At 40.2% G+C, this 20,694-nt stretch overlaps 2 protein-coding genes across 2 annotated transcripts in view; one reads left to right on the forward strand and one right to left on the reverse strand.

Moving 5' to 3' along the window:
* Positions 1 to 3,345, forward strand: part of TTC38 (tetratricopeptide repeat domain 38) — a 15,829-nt gene extending 12,484 nt beyond the window's left edge. Inside the window, exons 11-13 of the mRNA XM_010003021.1 lie at positions 1,905 to 2,064; positions 2,354 to 2,427; positions 3,252 to 3,345. Of these exons, the coding sequence (XP_010001323.1) occupies positions 1,905 to 2,064; positions 2,354 to 2,427; positions 3,252 to 3,345 (328 nt within the window). The remainder of the gene's footprint in view (positions 1 to 1,904; positions 2,065 to 2,353; positions 2,428 to 3,251) is intronic.
* Positions 3,346 to 7,879: 4,534 nt separating this feature from the next.
* Positions 7,880 to 20,694, reverse strand: part of LOC104393520 (poly [ADP-ribose] polymerase 12-like) — a 34,583-nt gene continuing 21,768 nt past the window's right edge. Inside the window, exons 6-14 of the mRNA XM_010003022.1 lie at positions 18,682 to 18,805; positions 17,337 to 17,502; positions 16,672 to 16,792; positions 16,022 to 16,118; positions 15,513 to 15,591; positions 10,773 to 10,903; positions 8,956 to 9,107; positions 8,065 to 8,311; positions 7,880 to 7,898 (exon numbers count right to left, since the gene is read on the reverse strand). Of these exons, the coding sequence (XP_010001324.1) occupies positions 7,880 to 7,898; positions 8,065 to 8,311; positions 8,956 to 9,107; positions 10,773 to 10,903; positions 15,513 to 15,591; positions 16,022 to 16,118; positions 16,672 to 16,792; positions 17,337 to 17,502; positions 18,682 to 18,805 (1,136 nt within the window). The remainder of the gene's footprint in view (positions 7,899 to 8,064; positions 8,312 to 8,955; positions 9,108 to 10,772; positions 10,904 to 15,512; positions 15,592 to 16,021; positions 16,119 to 16,671; positions 16,793 to 17,336; positions 17,503 to 18,681; positions 18,806 to 20,694) is intronic.

Raw genomic sequence — 20,694 nt, forward strand, 5'->3', positions numbered from 1 at the left:
GTATAAAAGTGGAATATATTTTATAGAGATATAGAAATATATGCAAGCATATATATATATATATATATATATATATATATATAAAGTATATGAAACTGCAAATACACACCCCTTCAGGAAAACTTTAATGAGTATATGCTACTTACCCTTTCACCCAGTGCTTCTTTTTGCCTATGGCTTCAGCCTTTTGTAGTAATACAGCTGAACATATTTAGGTGTAGTTTGAAGTATTATAAAAATGAAATCTATTATTTGAGAAAAAAGACTAAGATGAAGGGATTATCTCAGCGATTGGCTTAACGGGTTAATATGTATGTCTCACAAATATGTATTAACCAAGTGATACCCAAGATGCATTTTGCATTTGTTAAAAAAGCAGTCATAAAACTTGGCACAAGCAACAGTCACTCTTGGCTTTTCCTTACTGTTTTTCCCTTAGTCTTTGCAATTGAAAGTTGACCAGAATTTTTTGGAAAGTATTCCATGGCGCTCTCTGGTGGTTGGTATCACATGCGTATTTTCATGGATGGCAGCGTTAGTTAATGCAGAGGGTGTGTTGGTTGTTCTTCATGGAAAGATACTACAGGTCAGTTACAAAAGAAAAAGAAAAATAATTTTCCATCTCTGCATCTTCTCAGAGAGCAGGAACAAAGGTTTAAATGAAGAATTGCTTTGTCATCTTCATCGTTAACTATCTCAAACTACTTATGTAAAATGTGTATCTGTTGAGCATTTATAACTTTGCAGGATGCCATATTTTGTTTAAGGAATGATAAACACATAGGGCAACACTGCGTACTGGGAAGTTAGCATTGACCTAGTGGAAAAAATGGGAGGTGTGTGATACTGAGGAAGGAGAGCACAGAGTCTGTGTTTGGTAAATTTAAGGTACTAGTGTGGGAGTGGGACCCTCAGCTGTTGTTGCAAGATCTAATTGGAAAGTTTATCAAAAAATCCATTCCAAACAACAGATGGAACTTAGGGCACGAAACTGTGCTCTGTATTCTCAAGAATAATTTCTGTTGCTTGGGATAGAAAGCGTTCTTCTCCTCCTATTGCCAGCCAACCTCTTGGCATGGAAATGGCACTGCCAAGACCTGATCACAGCCAGGTCCTTCTGTAGCAGCTGAAAACCACACTTCCACATGGTGCAATGCAGGGATTGCCTGTAGACCAAAGAGCTACAGTGTGGTCATTTGTATTTTTACCTTTTTTTTTAAGTAGTGACAAGGATGCCTACTAGAATGCATACTTTCTTCCATGGCAAATTCTCATGCTGTATGCCTCCTCCACTCTTAGGCAGGTTAGGGTACAAGCACTAAAACAGAAGGATAAAAAAAAAAAAAATAACTTAAGAGCTAGCTAAAATCCATTGCTGTTTGTGGGAAGTCATGGGCAGGGTGAGAGAGCAGACTTGGAGAGCTGTGACTTGGAGAGCTGTTGCTGGGAATGCAGTTCGTGTTTCAAGAACCGTCAGGCACTGTGCTGCACAGCGAGCTGGTTTGCAAGGTTATTATTTGGAACTGTTTGCAAGGGACTGATAGCTACTTTTGGCAGAGATGAGGACAGTCAGAGGACTAGCTGCAGGATGTTCTGGTGAGGTCATCAGAAGAGAAATGTGCACTTTGCTTACTTTTTCTAGCCAAAAAGTATTTATTGCAGAGGCAGGAGGTGTTACACTTTACCTTATGGATATATTCAGAAGAATGAAAATGTATTATTAGTGAGAGACAAAAAGCTGAAAGTAACATAACCACACCAAAATATAGTATCTGAATAAAGTACCTGAAATGTACTAGGGGGTGGTAAAAGAAGATTCTGTCAGGAGGCAGTGACAGACTGGCACCGAAATATGCGTATTTATAACTTGACTTTTGGGAGTTAACCACTTTCTCCTTCTACAGAGCACCTGGTGAAGACCATGAGCTTTCCCTGGCTCCTAGCTTGGGGTTGCCACTGTGCCAGGCTTTTGTAGAGTTTGAAAATGGGAATTGTGATAAAGCTGTAGACCTGCTGTACCCAATCCGTTATCAACTCATCCAAATAGGAGGCAGTAATGCTCAGGTAAAGGACATCAATAAAAGGCTTTTTGACGTGACTTAATTATCTTTCCTTAGCCTCCACTAGGCACTTAATTATTAACACCAGTTCATTCTTAGAAAGTGAAAAGCTAAACTGTGCTTGTGATTGAACCCACTTGCAAACACGTATTAGTAGTGCTGGCTATTCATTTTTTCTTGTTGATATGTTTCCTTCCTCAGTTGTTTTAATAATTTGGCAAACAAGACACTGTAACCAGCAGTACTTTATAACTTACTTACTACTTTGTGTTTTTGCTGACTTCTTTTTTCAGAGAGATGTTTTCAGCCAGTTATTGATTCATGCTGCTCTAAATTCTAAGTCACAAGCCAAACAAAACCTTGCAAGGTGGGTATTTTTCCTGATAAATATTTGTGAAAGTAGTTCTGTTACTAAAAGAAGTAGTGAATATACTCAAACCACTTAATTAAGGCTACAATTATGCATCAGCATTTATGTTAAATGTAGCAACATTTAACTAGGATAAAAAGTAAATTAGCTTCCAGTTCCAAAAGTGTACACTCTTATGGTCTGCGTGAATGATCTGTTTTTGTTCAAGGGCAGTTGATTTTCAAATGGTTCTAACTTAAAATGTGGCCTTCTGCCGGTTGATCAGTCTACTTAGGGGATGGCTCAGCTTCTGTGAGCTGCTGAAAATCAAATCTATCCTAATGATGACACCTGTTTTACTGGGAAGTAAGGTTCCCAGAGCCTGATCTGTGACATGGCCTTAGTACAAATCACAAGAGCCTTGGTTGGTAGAAATTGTAGATGTTGCTTATTCCCCCATTTTGAGTTCTGTTGAAATGTGCTGACTGGGTCTGCCTGTGCAGTTAAAAGAAAGGATCTCTGGGACAGTGGATCCATGGACCTTGTCTGCTCCCCTCCTGAGGTCCCTTTTAAATATATAAAAATTAGATAAAATATCAGAGTTATTCTTTTGTGCATTCTGATCTCTGAGTGCTCATTTTCAGTCTCTCAGCACTGAAAAGAATGCTCTTCTGCCTAAACTTAGTGCCAAGACCAAATAAGGGAAATCTGCACCTCAGGAACAGGTCCTTAGGTGCTGTTTTCCTCCTCTCACAAGGATGCTGCTGGTGATCTTAGGGGAAAACTGATGTTGTACTCATGACCTTCTTCCCATTTCTCTCCTACCTCTCCTCCTTTCTCAGGTGCCTCCTGAGAGAACGTGATGTGATGAGACCAAATTCACCAATGACAGAGCGACTCATGAGGAAGGCAGCAGCTGTTCATTCAATGGCATAAACCTTCCCTCTGAGTACCTTATGAGTTAAAGATCTGACCACAGTTTCCTTAAAATAAGTAGAAAGTTGTTGTATTTCAGGAGGCTGTATCTTAGGTGATTCCACAAGGAAGTAGGAAGATGAACTGCTGATAATCACAGCTTTCTGAAGCATCTCTGGACACCGATTTTCTGGTATCTTTCCCTGGAAGTTCCCTCTGAGCCTGATGATGTACAGCACTGTAACAGGGCCTGGATTTCTGTCATTCATTGACCCAATTTGCAAGAGCCACTACAGGCATGAAGTCAATTCCATATCAAGCCTCCAGCCCAATCAGGCATGAATCAGACGCTGGCATTACAGATCTGTCGGCATTCAGGATCTCTTTCCAGGGGCATGTTTTTACACCTCTGCTCAAAAAATTTTAACCTTTTTCCCTTCAGTATAGCACCTCAGAGCTTTCTGAATTACTAAGTGAATGAAACCAGACAAGCTGGCCAGAACTGTTCTAATATGGGTGCTCCCTTTGTTTTTTTAAATCTTTCAGAAAAAAAGGAAAAGCCTGGATTTCAGCTAAAACAGTATTGCCTCTGAACGGGAGTTGGGACTGGTGTCTTTGTGCTTACCTCAGGTTTTGGAAAGTCAGGCCTTATTACCATCTCAATATCACGAGTCCCTTTCTGTGAGAAAAAGTAGAGTTTAAAACTGATGTTAAAGCACACACTTTATAGAGGCATCTCAGAGCTGGTAAAGACTGGAAGGGTGCTCCTCCATAGGAAGAGAGCTAAGGAACTGACACAAAGCTTCATCATGCCCCAAGTGATATGACAAGCTTTGGTGCTGCAAATGAGGCACAATATGAGCCATATATCTCTGGATCCTTGCAGCATAGCAGCTATTTTGCAGCATTAACCCAGAAATTCCTAAATAAGGGGGAAAGGGTATTTCAAATCAAAACTGAACTAATGCCTCCTTATTATTCCTGAATAGAAATGCCATACTCTTCAATTTCCCGAGCTCTGGCTTTGGTATCACATCTGCAAGCTCTCCTGGACACACACATACCTGCCCCTCCTTCCTGTCACGCTCAGGCACTTCTCCATGTCCCAGAGCAGCCCCATCCCACATACAGTTTCTTTTTGACCTAAAAAAGCACTTTCATGGCTGGCCCTGCATTGCTCCTGGAGTTCTTGCCTGGAGGAGTAAGATGTGCCTTGCTGCTACCCTTCTTCCCCCAGCCCTCATGTGAGGTAAAAAAAAGATCTTTTTAAAGGAATGATAATTTGTGAAAGTAGGTCAGGGTGTTGCATCCTCACCTGCAGCCTTTTCAATCTTGTGGACAGTTGTACTTCCCTCTTCTTCAGCTGTGTAATTGCTTTATCTTTCCAATCATGGCTAAAGTTATACTAGATTTTTACTGTTATTTTTTAATTAGTGCATTGCATGCAATTTCTTAGGGAACTTTTTACTCAAGGAATATAACAAATCTTAGGGAACCAAAAGCCTGAGAAATCTGCTGGCTGTTCACAAAGTGTGTAGTTTGTGTGATCCATTGCTACACAAATTTAAGAATGACGTATGTAGTACTTTTTACATATTGTGATTGAGAATTTTACCCGCTTTACATCAATAAATTCAAAGATGTGCTCAGTTGAGCAGTGAGTGTATGACTTCTTTGCACGTTTGGGTAAAGTTTTTAAATGGGTTGCTCAGCTTAATTCATGAAGCAGTAACGGTGTGTGCTGTCTGCTTCCATGAATGTGACTGAAAGCTTTTTCATTCAACTAATACACATTTTGCCTATAAGTGAGAACTTCTGGTTTTCTGCCTTCAACTTATCTAAAATACTCAAACCACCTTGTCTTGTTTCACTATGCTATGCTGAATAATTTTACCATTATGGAAAGTAATTAACAAGCTGCTCAGTGGGAAGAACAAGAGAACAGAAAGAACTTGACCAAGGACTCTGCTGACCTTTTTGTAGCTGCTCAGTCACTAGGGGTGAAAAAACACCACAATTACTTCCATAATTCTGTCCATGATGATGAAAACAGGCTTGGTTTGCTCTTCTTGTTGCAGCAAGACCTGGAACAGTACCAGTGGCTACAGAGGTGCCACACAAGGCACCACGCCTTTCCTCTCACACACGGTTCCTGGTGCCAGGCTCAAACAGCAGAGGAAGACTGATCTTTTTTTTTCTTCATCCTCCAACCTCCTGTATTCAGAATATGTGTTATTTTCTAGCTTTCTTCCCTCTCTGGCTCAGTTATCTAGAGTCCAGTCCTTCCCCAGGGCAGCCCTCATCTGCAGTCCCAACACTGCCGCTGGTTAAACAGGCAATATCCAGTGCACCAGAGTTGTACCCCACCTGGCAGCATTTCCTGCCAGACCTGTGGAAGCACTCTTGAAAAATGTGAAGCACAGCACTGAGTACCTGTATTTTTCCCTTGTCCTTCCTCTAGATTTTTGTGGTTTGGACTGATTTCAAATTGTCACCATACAGCCAGGTGTCTCACAGGTGCTTAGTTCAGAACCTTTGAAAGTCACTGATCTAGATAACAAAAAAAAGTACAACCTTAAAATAAATCAGTACCTGACTACTGCATATTAGAACCAGTAGGTCTGCTCTTCACCTTACTCTTTTCCTGTTTGTTTTAGGACTTGAACAGCTGCTCAGAGCAGCTGTTTAAATGCATGGAATCCAACCAAATTACCACAGCACTGAAGGGTATCTGAGGAAGTTCATTTACAGAAACATTCTCCATGAATCAGACTGTGTTCCATCCTTCATAGTTAGCTAAGCATCTCCACTAAGATGCACAACTACATCCATGCAGTTCCCTGGCCTAGAAACAGATGGCAAGGAAGACACAGCACGTGCCTGAAGCGGTTCGTTCACTGTCTGCTGATTCTACCACAAGTTCTTCCACAGAGACAAAACACTAGCAAGCAAAAAAGGAAATCTAAACATTTTATTTGCAAATATATGGCAAAATTCAAGGATTCAGGAACTCTACAGGCAAACAAAAGTGAGACACTTAGAAGTAGTAAAATCTTCCACTTTTAATGCATTACTGATGTTTCATTTAGTTCTAAGACAGTAATTTTAATTAGGTTTCGTAGTTTTACATACTCTCTTTTCCTTTTGGTAACTTGCAAACTTTGAGTAGTACATGTGATTGACAGGTTTGTATCAAAGATGCAAATAACTGGGAGGCTACTGGTGTTGCTGTAAAGTTTGTCTGAATGGAGAAATCACTGCTGCTCTGTCCTCAGCAAGTTTCCCCCTTAACAGCTAGACTGCCTGAGTAAGACATCGTTGTACAGAGGGTCTTCAAGTTCGGTTAACTTACAAATTCCTTATTAAAACTCACTACAGTTTCTATATTTTCAAGACAGTTAAAAGCAAGTAATCATTAAAAAAAAGGCTTAGCCACCATTATTAGGGTTGTACATCACTGACAATCCAAGGAAGCAGTATCCAGGATCACCCACAAACACCCTGAAACACAAACTACACCTGTCAGCGAGTTCCCAGTGAGTTGCCCAACACAATAGTGGCAACAAAACACGTAAATGAAGTGTCTTAGGACAGCAGTTCTACCACTGGCCCCGAGAGAGCCTAACTGGTCCCTTCCAGGCATGGCATATTTCTGGAACTGCAAAAATTTATGTATGCAAATAGGACAGAAAACAGCAGTGCTTCTCAGGGTGTTTCTCCTGCCCTATAGCATTTGCTAAACAAACGTTGATATTGAGAAAAATCCGTGGCCACGTTTGGCTGAAAGCCTGGTTGGCTGTGACACGGCCTTTATATACCTATGGCATCAGTTGCAGCTAAACCACCGAGTTTTAGTACCTGCTTACTCACAGGTTGTGATCTGCACAGTTTCACTTGTGCTCTGTTTCTGTATAGGTCTCAAAGCAAGCTACTGCAGATGTGCAAAAAGAATCTGACCCAACTCCAGGAATTTTCTGATCCAAACAGCAGCTGCCATCATAAAGCGGAAACTTTTCCGCTTGACAACTTAAAACGTGGGTTTAAAATAAGCTTTGTAAACTGTTTTTGGTTTTGTTTTACCACTTTAAACTTGAAGCTAGTACCAGCACTAATAAACAGCACTTCAAAAACTGTCAAGTCATTCTTACCTACAGTGATTTGTTTAAAATTGTGATAGACAAGAGGATCAAGAACAGCCATATTCTGTACTGAAAAGAATCTTTGACTAATAAAAATAGTAGAGTTTGCCTAAAAACTACTGGACTGTTAACTTTCCTCTTAACTGAATTGTTTGTAAAGAGAAGTCCTCTCTATTTCTAAGAAAATGCATTTACAGTTATTTACCCACAATAGTTGCAACATTCTTTCCCATCCCATGACTGATTTTTCTGCTGTGGGTATGCAAACGTGCAAATGTCTATGCTACACCTACATGAGGAAGAGGAGAAAACAAGGCAATTAGTCTCAACAAATGCAACATCTGACTTGCCAGCTCTCCTCAATACAGAAAGTTTTTGGATTAACATTCCAAAGGACTCTATATAAAAAAAAGAGGTCACCAGGTGTAAGAACACCTGCAAAACAGAAAAGATAAAAAGCTGTGATCTCTAAGACACAATACATTTCTTTTCCACCTTCTTTTCCTCTTTCTTTTCCTCCTTCTTCTCTGCCTTCTCCTCTTTCTTTTCCTCCTTATTCTCCACTTTCTTCTCCTCCTTCTTTTCCTCCTCCTTCTTATACTCTATTGTATACTCTGGGTAAATCTGATTTTTTTCAAAGACAACAAAAACAGAGGGACTAAACTCATTGTCCACACAGCTGTCATAAAACTGATGCTTGTCACCAGACTTCATCGGGGGGCGAACGTAGGCTGCGTTGCCTTTAACGTACTCTCCAACCAACACACGAGCCACGAACATGGTGTTTGTTTTCCCTGCAGGCTGGCAGTATACATGGGAGTAGGAAGCATCTCTAGCAAAGTAACTTCCTAGAAAATGATAGGAAAACATGGTTATGAGGAATTGGCACCAAGTGACAGCAGACACTGACAGACCTAAAGTGGCACAGAGAAGCGCTGAGCAGCCCCTTGTTCCTCAGGAGGTTCTGACCCAACTTTCAGGTCTGCTTTTACTCAGTTTACATAATACCAAAGACATTTTTTGCAAGAGAAAGGGTTGCACCACATAATTTCCATTCAGAATTTACTATTTTAGGAATAAATTTTAAAAGACCAAAACTTGCAAAACCACTACAAGTATGTATGTTATGATGAGAGGGATAGGCAGGAAAACCTGAGGACCTTCCAGATTCGTACAGAGGGAATGCACAGTCTTCTTGCTCCTTGCCATGAAGACTAGTGGCCGTTTCTCTAGCAAGTTCAAGTTATGACCTGGAGCCTTCTAAAGATCTCACCTACAGCAATAGGGGCTTTTTCAAATTCCTACATTAACACCTGGTGAAAAGATGTACCCCCGCACAATGCAAATCTTTGTCTTCTCCAGACAGAGGAAGATCATAATACCAATTCTTACCTCTTTTTTCACCCTATAGTTACAGAATTAAAAACTTAAGACTTCTCTGATACTAGTGCAAGCAAAGGAGACAGCTAGCACAGAGTCACTTCCTACCTACCAGTTCCATAATTAGCTCCATTGCTTCCACAAATTCTCCAGTCAAAATTGTGAATGCAGATGGTTTCTATGAAGGCAATGTTGGTTCCAAAGAACAGGAGCCTTTCAGTTACTTCCTTCCCTCCATTTTGCTTTTTCATCTGCTCCTTTTGCCTAACAGAAAAATGCAGGAGAGGAGTGTGAGCCATGGAAGGAACATATATAACCTACATGTAAATGTCAGCTGGATGAGATTTCCAGCCTGCCTTCTCCTCCCTTAGCTTGGAAGATGAGACAGACTAGCAGTACAATGAACAATTACAAGATGAGCAATATACTGATACCACTACCCAGCAATCCCAGATAATTCTGGCTTCCTTCAGTTAATTTAAGTAAGCACTGACAGAATTACCATCTCCACTGTACCAACCTTCTGGTCCTCTGTTGGGTCCTACTAGCTTAGCTTTTGTGTCTTCTGTCCCTTCCCACCCCCAGACTCTTCGCAGAGTGGAACCTGTGCTAAGTGGAGACCCTCCATGCTCCAGCAGTGGGTAGGAGCTAAAGGCAGCTTCTTCATTCCCTTAGTGAACTCAAGCTGCCATATAACCTGAGCTCCTGCCCCTCAAGGAGATCAATGCAGCTGAGGAGACAGAGCCAGGAGAGAAACTGAGCCCTCTTTCACCACTGAAAACCTTACTTTTAGGCCAGAGTCTGACTGTGCTATGACCAGTATCAAAAGAAATTGATGGAAGGCTCAACTAGTGTCTCCCATCACTTTTTTTCACAGCACCCATACACCTCACAGGTTTTCAGAAGCTGTTGAAGCAGACAGAACAGTAATATTCTTCAGTAAGGGACCATCTACAAAGTAAACAACAGAGCCAAGAAGAGAGGAGAATCCTTCCAACCTCTAAATGGTGTAAATGAAAAGTTAAGAGCAATTGAATGACATTTGCTCACTGAGAACTTGGCAGTACTAAACTCTGCCTGCTTAGCTTAATTATCTCATTGGAGGAGAGTAACAATAAAAAGTATGCACTATTACCTGCTTGGAAGTGTCCTAAGTTTTCTTAGATAAAAAGGTTTTATGAAATTATTACTGATAGCCTCCTGTGTTCAGTCACTTCACAGGTGAAACTACTTAACAGAGCAGTATTTTTCCTCACTGTTACCATTCCATACAGTCCTTGAATACTTCTGCTAAGTACCTGTGCTTTTTTTTTTTAACTAGACAACAGTTCTATGCAACAGATTAATCTGCTACCAAAATAACTTCAACATCTTTTTTTTATTGTCACTAGCACCAGCTCAATTCTGTTGGTACCCTGCTTGGCATAAGTACATGAAGTTCAGTATCATGGATGCAGATGTTGGAAACCAGAAAGGATCTCTGGAACTCAGAGATCATTAAGTTTAAACACAAGGATTCTTTCTCAGTGAATCCTTATTTCATTGCACAAGGGTATTCAAACTCTTGAAGAAACCTTAAATAGACAGAAGATGAGTGCAGTAGGCAGTTACTGTTCAATCCCTGAGGCAATATGCTATTCCACATCACTGTGGGTATCCTCATCCCAATTCTGTGTCCTTTGTGTCTTTCTATCCTTACCCCTTCCCTCCTCTTCCAAAGAGTCTTGCAAAGGGAACCTCCCTCCCCAGAAGCATGGCATTCTCTGAAGCCCTTAGACAATTTATCTCACTCCTGAAACTATGCCTAAGATGGAAATATCACCTGCCCTTTAGCATGACTGGTAACATCTTTCCTTCCCTAAGGTGGTGGTACAGGAGATCAGCTCTGGGAGACTCCCTCCCCTTAAGGATGAGAAAACAAGTACTAACCACTGAAACACTTTCCAGAGGGATGGATTCTGAATCCTCTGTATTTTAAGAACATTGTAGCTTCTCATAGTCTGAAGAAACAGCTGCTTTATATTGTTGTATTCAGATGTTGTATTACTGATCATCACTGCCTATAAAATATAAACCAAAGCAAAAGAAGACATGAGCCTTCAGTTAACTTGTGATATGCAGAAGCCTAGTTACAGCAGATATACTTTCAGGAAGGTTCCCAAACCACACTTATGAAGGTTAATTGAATGCTTTAGATTGTGACTATGTGAATATTTAGGACAGACATTCAACATGTTAATCAGTATGTCATTCCTGTTTGCAAAGACACCTCAACTCTTCAGGAAGGATGCTAAAAGCAAAAGAATTCATTAAATATTTATAATCTCCAAGTAAGAACTGACACTTGTAACTTTCCATGTCAATGAAAAAGTAATTTCAAGAAGAAAACCTGACTGATTATTCCACATAAAATTAGTTTTATTAAAAAAGCTGATTAAGAACAAAAGATGTTCGATAACGGTATCATCTGTAACCAGACATATAAGTGAGATTCAGCTATTAAAAATGAAACAAACAAAATGCATACAACTTCTCAACATCATAACTCCTTAACTTCTCAAAGTTAAAACTTGGAAAGTTGCACTTAAATATAGATTTAAGAAAAAAAGGCTACACTTCTAAACATAGGAAAACAATTACGATTCTAAGAGGAAGGTTACACTAAATATCTGCTTATGCAAATACATCTCCTCCTTTTCTAAAGGATACAGTCTGCTTATCCACACTCCTGGTATTTGAAAGTACACCAAGGAATGTGCACTCTTCCCAAAGAAAAGGTAAAACATAATTAAAACATGATTCAAGGTCTTCTGCTTGCTCATGTCATGCGTAGACTTTCCATTTTTTCTCCAAAATAATCTGTGTCTTTAATCTTCCAAACATTTCTCTTCTATAAACTTGACTGAAAATGCTTAATGCTGGCAGACTGATGCCACTTGGTAATACTTTCCATTTTAGGACTGCCTAAGCCAAGTGGAGACTGGAGATGGCTTAAAGTGAAATGCCCAATTACCCCACGTAAAAAAAACAGCAGGAAAGCTGCGGTCAGCCTAGAAGGTAACATGAAATCAGCATCTTAACCTGTCAGGCAAAAGCTCCACATTTTAGAAGGCCAAGTTCAGAGAGGAGAGAAAATAGGACTTGTATTTTACAGCTGCATAAAAATAGTGTTTTTCTGGAGACGATGACCAGTTTGTTCACGAAGCACTTACTGACAAAGAGGCCTATCACAGGCAGGTCTTCTAAGGACTGAGAAAGAAGTCAGCTGCACAAGGAAGAATTATTTATTTGAATTTATTTAAAAGCTTTTACAAGGTTGAATGAAATTTCCCATGCCTTAGTACAAGCGTACTTTCCAAAGCTGCTTTTACAACACAACACATAAAACAATTTGAGTATTTATTATCTACATGCTCTGTGACACCACAGCTCCAGTTGCTCACCACCACCTACAAGATGAAATTTACGTCACTACATTTCACTAGTACATCTTTTATCTATACATAAATAGTTCTTATTTAGACTATGAATGTGCTTTTGCTGTGTTGCATCTTTTACTGGGGAACCGTAACCTTCCTGCGTAAAACAGAGGGTCAGCAACACGATACAAGGCCTAATCCTGTAAGAAAGGTACTTCAATTATTTTATCATGTGACAGCCTCCAACCAACAAAGCCAATTCTCTTTAGCATGAAACCTTCATGGGATTGCCCTTCTTTCCCCTGCTAATAAAGGGTAAAACCACATTGCTATTTCAGGTCAATACTTCATAACATGATTTTTTTTTTAGCTCTTTTCATCTTCAGATCAAAAAAAGAAAATCCTAGAGAGCACGAGCATTTGCTAACCCACTATCAAGCAGTGGTGGTGCTGAGGCAGAGAAAGAATCACTGCCCTGGCAATCACCTCTAAGAACAGTGCTCTGTGGTATCAAACCTTGACCTCTGGTTAACGTAGGCTTTGGAAGCAGCATCGTTTGTCTTCGTGACAAGTGGGCCACCTAGAATGAGTGACTATGAAGTACACAAATAGACTCCTCACATTGCATCAGCTCCCATTCCTGGTACAGCACAGCAACCGTGGGCATGCATGACAGACTCAGCAACTCAGCAGCCTCACAAAGACCTGATATAAACCCACACATTCCTTGCACACATTTCTCAGTCATAGTTTAAAGATAAAATTTAAAACCCAGCATGAAGTTCCAAGACTATTATTATTATTATTATTAATTATTATTTTTTCTTTTCAAAAGGTTTACCAACTACTAATTCCACTTTATCTGTTAAATAAAGACAGGAGAAATTCACACTGCATTTCCAATTGGCGTTACCAATTTCCATTGTGCATTTCACACACTCTACTTGCTATAAAACCGCTTCTAAATGACTTACATATGAAGACACTGCAACACTAAAAAAAAAAAATAAGCAAGGTTACCAAAACATAGAGCTGCTCTTTTTAAGCAAAGATTACTTTCTCCCTATCTCAGAGAGGTGTTCCTTTTTAAAATGCATCACTTCCAGCGCAGCAAATTTTGCCAGGATTATTTGTCAATGTCTGAAGAGAAGGAAACTCGTCAAGTCGCAACTGTCAGATGTTACGATGGTCACCACATGCATGCAGAATCCCAGCCAGTCCCAATATAACCTACTGCAAAAAAACAAGCTTAAGGTCCCACACAAATATTGAATGTAGCCCAGGCTTTCACTTTTGGCACCAACAGGTACTGTGGCCTTTGTCACATTTAGATTCAGAATTACCTTTTCCTTTCCTATGAAAGGCGCTCGGTTTACAAGTTAAGAGATGGTTTTCTTAGGTGTCAACTCAGCAAGCAAACAGAGCTCTGAGAAACAAGATGATCCTTCCATTTCATGCATCTCCACAAGCACCACCAGCAATACTGTGGATCTGCACATTGCATTCCAAAGCCTCTCACACCTCAGTAACTCCAGAACCACCCCAAAAAATGGACTCAACTCAAATTCAGACTGAAATTTTCAGAGCAAATAAGATAAGAAGTTAAGTACATACAACTCGGAGACCTATAAGGAACTGATCCATATGTCTTCCTGGAATTCTTTTGAAAAATTCAATCAATTAAGCTGCTGATAAGCCGAGGGAAGAGCTCATTATCTGTATCTTTTGTTATCTTGACAGAGCTCAAAATACCACAGGCCCTAATCTTCGAAAGGTCCGGCTGCCAGATTTCCACACAATCTCCGTGTTAGTTCATTCAGCAGGTGCCAGACACTTTCACTGACACAATCTACAATCTTGAAAAATTAGGAGTTTTTGCCAATTGTGAAGAACATATATTTGAAGGGGGCTAATGTACAGAGCAGTTGACTTAAATTTTAGTCATTGATTTTTCATCAGAACTGTATTTAGATAAATTTTCTATATACACACATAGCCAGATACAGGCATTCCACTGAGGAAGGCATAATCCAACACAAGAGTCAAGGTAAAATGAAACATTCAGCACAAAGCAGAACAGCAGAAATCAGACCATGAAAGTTAAAAGGTAAGATCTTTCTGGCCCTCATGGGGCCAATGTAACTACACTAGGGAAAATAAAATATTAAAAGAGTGAGAATAGCAACAGAGTTCTCCATCAACCTCTGGTTTCCTTCTGGAAACGAGATGTTACTTCTGTCTTGTCCCTAACCATCAAGGTAGTTGTGCCAATAGAACATGGTCAGCATCATACAAGATTTTGTGAGGTAGTTCACAAGGAAAACCTCTTATGCTCCACATTATGTGTCTACGTATCTTAATCAGGCTCAAAACCACTAAAAAAAGGACAAGTGCAACACCGAAAAGCCTTTTTTTCAGCATACTGTAGTACTTTCACAGTCTGTGTTGCTCTTCAGAAGGACTGCTTCTCAATACCACTAGTACTAGTAATTTAAAAAATACCTGCACATTTTTGGTCTTTGTAGAACAATTAGGAACACAGACTTTGGGCTGGCAGGGGTTTGTTTTGTTTTGTTGAAGAGATCACTGCAAATGTTTTTAGATACTATTTGCTGCGACTACTTCAGCCATCCCGTGAGGCTGTTTGTCTGTGGTCTATGTGACAGTACTGGGTGACTTGAAAGAACACGCAGAGATTTTCTTCCTAGGTCTCCAATCTAGAATTTATCCACCAACAGCCAATAAGGTATTATTACTGGGTGGCTTTTTAATGGCTTACACAGAAAGGATTTGGTCTCAGCCCAGCCTCTAGTGAAGAAATACCCTTCCTAGAAGCCCCTTGCTTAACTGGTCCACCAAGTCACCAAAGTAAGTAATTTTAATAGTGAATCTTTTTGTCTTGATTTCACTGAGGCTTGGTTTTGCATGCAGATAGATGCCTAAAATGCAGATTAAGTTTGTGGGAATTCAGCACTTTTTGTCAGGAGCTCTTGGGAGATTATGGGAGATTATATTTAGCACAACCACCCAAGAAATCCCTCCTCTGATTTCACATCTATTCAGTTACAATTGCTTCAGTTAAGCAATATCTTCCTTGGAATCACACAGAATCACAGAATCTTAGGGGTTGGAAAGGACCTTGAAAGATCATCTAGACCAACCCCCCTGCCAGGGCAGGATCACCTAGAGAATCATGCCTTTCCATCAGAATTACAAGAGGTTGGGGGCAAAAAAAATTTTTTTAAGATACCTTGTAGCCCAAGTCAGGCTGTGCAGATGGATCCCAGTGGACAGGGCAGGTTTTGTTTGGAATGGAAGAATCCCTCACGCTGTTTGCAAACAGACGGAAAAGGTGTTAGAAAATGTAGTCTGACTCTGAACATTGAAATTGGCAGCATCCCTGCTGTCCAATTCCTACAGATAAAAATAAACAAAATAAAACACAAAGAAAATGTGAGACAATTTCAGTCTGTGAGCTGGCCTGTGCGTGCTGCCATTCCATTATCACAGTCCACTTTTACTCACTTCTTTAAGAAACAACCAGGCCTGTAGATTTGGTGCCTGGAGTGACATGTACTCCATCAACAAGGTGATGCATCAAGTTGGAAGTTTGTGACATAGCTTCTGTTCAGTCAAATGGATATGTTTTCTTTTAGCAACAGCTGCATTATTTGCACATTTACTGCCTGCTCTGGCAACCACTTTGCCTTATAATTACTTCTGAAACATGAAAAAACAACTTAAAGGAGCATCATTTACCCTTTCTTTATCTTCTGCACATCTTCAGAAGACACAAACTTTGGTCGCCTGCGGACCAGTCTTTGAGTTTTAAAAGAGTCGTTTGTCTGGATCATATCTTGAGGAGAAAAGAGAAGGAAAAAGTCTTGAGTAAGTCTACAATATATGGCCATTAATTAATGAAAGTCATTCATTAATGAAAAGTGCATAGTCATTGTCAATTCTATCTGCTGAAGGAGAGCTGCACAAAGCCTGTCTAGGTTTTGTGTCCTTCCTGTAACTCATTATTTAACCTGAGCCTAACTTGCTTGATCCCTTATGTCATTCATGCTCTTTAAATGTTGCACCAGCAGTGCAGAACAATGCTTCATTTTTACCACTCTCAGGGTTAACTAACTTTACTTAAGGTTAACTGTGACTTTACCAGAAGACTGCTAATCTTTTTTATTTTTGATCCATCATGAGTACAGATAGTATCAAGGAATAAGGGGGAAGGTGACTTTTGTTCAGGAATTTCCTCTGGGCCATCACAGTCTCACTTCCCCTTCTAATGAGTAAACCTGGTAATGTTAGTAAAGGAAGTCATGACCTCTAAAAGCTGGGATAGCTTGCAAGTTAGTCCTTGTAAAGCACTGCAGTTGTAAATAAGAATATTTAAAATAAGTGAGTACCTTTAAAATTCAGCTGGTAATTGAACAAGCCAGCCTTGAAAGGTATGGTGGCAGCTGGATCTGCTAGATACAAATCCTCAATAACATCAGAAGATGGTGAGTTCACACTGTCCCCTTCTCCCTTTGGGTGGGGTGAAGAAAAAAAAAAAAAGAGAGAAGAGTAATGAGTAAACCCTGGGTAGCTAGTTTGAGTAGAGGGAAAGAAGAGGCAAAGAGGACGAAGAGGAATCCACCCTGAACTATTGTGGCCTAAAGTGTGATTACCCAACACTCATAACATACACACAAATAGATAATTAGTAATGACAGACACAAATGTAGACAAATTAAATTTCTGTAACAAGTTGCACTGGTTTTGGATGGGCTTTCCTGCGTTTCACAACAAGGTCTTTGTCAGGAAAGCAGGTGTAACAAATCATCCAGACAGAAAGGCAATAATTCACACTGAACCTCACTGCAAGGAGATAAGGTGTGTTCCCCCCCCTCCAGCCTGTCATCATTTTATCACATCGGTTATGAACATTTGTAGCTTCAATGCTTTACATGACACTGTGAAATTCAAGCACAAGTATTTGCTTGGTTAACCTTGCTGAGTAAAGGGGAAAGGGGGAAGAGGCTCCACACATTTCTTCAGCAGTGATCCAAAGCACAGGATGTGGACTCACCTGTTCTCCGTATTCAATCCACTGGCCTTGGTCATTCCTCCAATACCAAATCCACTTTGTGGTCAGTATAAATGTGGGTTTTGTGACTGATGATGCTGTAGAGAGCCGCCGAAGCAATGAACCACCAGCAGTCATTGCCTGGAAATTAATGTTCCTATCTGCCATGCTGTAAGGAGAAATTCAGGTTCATTATAGCTCACGGTATATGTTTTGTTCTCTAATCTCCAGCTTAAGTTGGTGAAATTTTCTTTGATATAAGGTGACTGCCTGAACTTAATTACACCTGAAAGAAGAGTACTTCCCACAGCATGCATGGCAGCTCTGCCAGCTGTTTCCAGGCCTCAAAACTGACCTATGAAACACTGAATGCCACCTCAGTCGCTAGCCAGATATTGCACAGCCAGCTTTACAGAGTCTGGGGGCTACTCATACAATGTGGCAAAAGGTATTTCTGCAATAAATAAGCCTAGTTACAGTTCTTCTCAGTACAAAAATAGAATTTTATAAGTATATGACTGAGTTTGCCAGCAGGCACCTGCAGCTTATCACCTTGTTCTTTTTCTGCGGTTTCAGAGGAGGCGATCACAGCTCTGAGGTCTGTAAATAGCATTCACCACTGAAGCCACCTGGGCTCGTACTCATGGGAGGCTTGATAAATTAACTCTCATGCAGAAAGACTTTGAAAGCAGCCTCCTCTTGGGAATCTTCTGATTTGCATCATCCAGCAGCCTAGTCAAGTTGCAAATCTAAATCATCTGCTGTCTGAAGAGGCACAGGCCAAAATGACCACACCATTTTATTAAGGCCAAACTCGGGGTCCCCCACACATCCAGGTGGTTTACAGTAAGGCCTTCAGGGGGGAGTTAAAAGGAAAGTGCACTCTCTTAAAAACAAAAAGAGAAAATAAAGAGATGGGCTGCTTACACAGAGGGCATGTAATAAAATTTCTCTAGGCACAATATTGATATTATAATGTTACATTATTTAGATACTAGCAGTATTGGAAAAGGAATAGACATCGAGAAACACCAGCTGTGAAATGTTAAAAGGCTCAACTTAATTACCTGAAATATTAATATTCTAAATACTAAACTCCACCCACTTTCTTTTACCTCATATGGTTTTAAATGTAATATACTTTTGTGTTATATTTAGAACAAAAATGGGGTGGTATTACCAAGTAATCACTTGTCTTTTTAAAAAGAAAAATTCTCATTTGTACATCCTGCCAGATTTCTGAGCAGCTCAGAAGTTATTGAGTCAGATATGTTTAGGAAGAAAACAAGAGCTTTTCCTCAGGGGCTCAAAAATAGTACTCTATGCAAGCAGTCCAGCATCATTATACCTGGTGTTTTTTGGGTCACAATAGGCCTTCTCAATGTCCTCCATCATGGCAAGGTCATTCCAGGTGATCCCATTATATACCTGCCATCGGTATGGCAAATGGTAATGAATAAAACTGCATTTATCTGTAATGAAATCAAATATAGTCAAGATCTCTGTAATCAAAACACAGAGAGCAGAACAAGAAAAAAGGAACAAGCATTTTTTACACTCTGGCTTTATCTCCTAGACTTTGGTATGAGCAATAAAGACAGAGTGCTGAAAATAGAAATATGTTTGAACAACATGGGTTTGTGTTACTCCAGCCTTATCTAGAAAGGCATCATGAGCTCTCATACTGCCAAATATATTTCAAAAAAGCTACAACCTCCCCTTTGCTGAGACATGACATTGGCAGCTGGGAGAGCAGAGCCACAGATCCCAAGTGTGTGTCTGTGTGTCACACCATTTCTCAGCTGTAAGAAGTCTACACGCCACATAAGCACTTTGATATATTTGGTTCTCTCTTTCCCATAGAGCTTATGGGGTAGTTACCAAGGTCTGAACATTTTTTTAGGCCCAGACCAACAAATGAGGGCCCCAATACTCCACAGAACAACCCCCAAGGGGTACCCTACACTCACCCGTGAACAGAAAGCACACTGCCCTAACTAACAAGACTGCTAAACTGCTGGAGTCTGCTTCTCAGAAAATGAGAAGCAGGACCATTTAATTGTGTTGCATGCAAAACCTGCAGCACTGCTACATACCATTCACACAGAAAAAGGAAGACTTTGAGGTTTATTTTAAATCACCTGTGTTTACAATGCATGTATGTCTTCCTGTTTAAACACCCCTGGGTGAGCGCATGCTGCTGGATACAGGCAGAGATGGACCTCTGGGCCTCCCTCTGGGGAAGCTGATACACACTCCACGTTCAGGTATGGACCAGGCATCTTATTTACAACTTCTGAGCCAAACATGGCATGGCAAAGCACAGCAACTCTCCATTTGTTATGTGTGTTTAGCTACTTTGTGGTCACAGGATAGGTGCTTTAAGCCAGATCTCCACAGCTAGCACACGGATATTCCCTTCACATTTATGTAGGTCCAAAAGTTCATTAACTTAAGAATCAAGCCTGGTCCTAAGAGTCCAAGAAATGAAATACAAAGCTGGAGCAGATGCTGCAGAGACAGAGCCAAATGAAGTTTCACCATTCCTGACCACTGATTTATCTCTTTACAGAAAATATAGAAACTAACCCCAGTTACGAAGATCACGGTGTCATTGACTCCTTTCTTCCTTCTTTTTGTTGGAGTGCACCTCATTCTGAAGGTACTGTGCTTAAATTAATTTGAAAAGCTGCAAACAAGACCACATTTGGTCTCTCTTGGCCAGATTTCATTTCCATGGTCCATAAAACATCCATAAAAACATAATTTGTTTTTTTTAAGTACTGTCTGTCTTCAAAGTAATGGTGAAGAAGAGGTATCAAGCTCTAAAGTAATTTACTCACCTGCCTCTCAGAAAAGGAGTTTCTGACAGGAGAAGTTTGTCTTTACCAGAACACAAGCCCAATAAAGAAATGCTAAATGCACACAACATCTCAGACCAAACAGTTATCAGGCAACTTACTGTCCATATCCTGAGTGAAAGCTAAAACCTGATCTAGCTTAAGCAGATATTTTACCAAAACCAGGTGGTCAGAAAAGGAGTTGTCCTTTAGAAATTGACTGGACAAGTTCACTGAAAGAAAATCTCAGAGCACCTCCTCATAACCAAGGAAGAGCCTAAATTGGGGTTAAGTGATTGATCACGGACAGCCCCCAGATACAAGTGTTTATACATATATTTTTTTCCCCCAGACCTGTGCTTTGGCCAATGCCAAATAAGACAATGGACTGGATTTCTCTTTAGCTTAGCTGCTACAACGACTGTGTTTTCTTAAGAAGTTTTAACACCTTGAATCACTTTTTAAAGGATTTAATAGGGAGAATACACCTATTATCTGATGTATAGAAGATACAGCAGGAA

This window comes from Chaetura pelagica, unplaced genomic scaffold (assembly GCF_000747805.2).
Source record: "Chaetura pelagica isolate M959 unplaced genomic scaffold, ChaPel_1.0 scaffold117, whole genome shotgun sequence".
Taxonomy (NCBI): Eukaryota; Metazoa; Chordata; class Aves; order Apodiformes; family Apodidae; genus Chaetura; species Chaetura pelagica.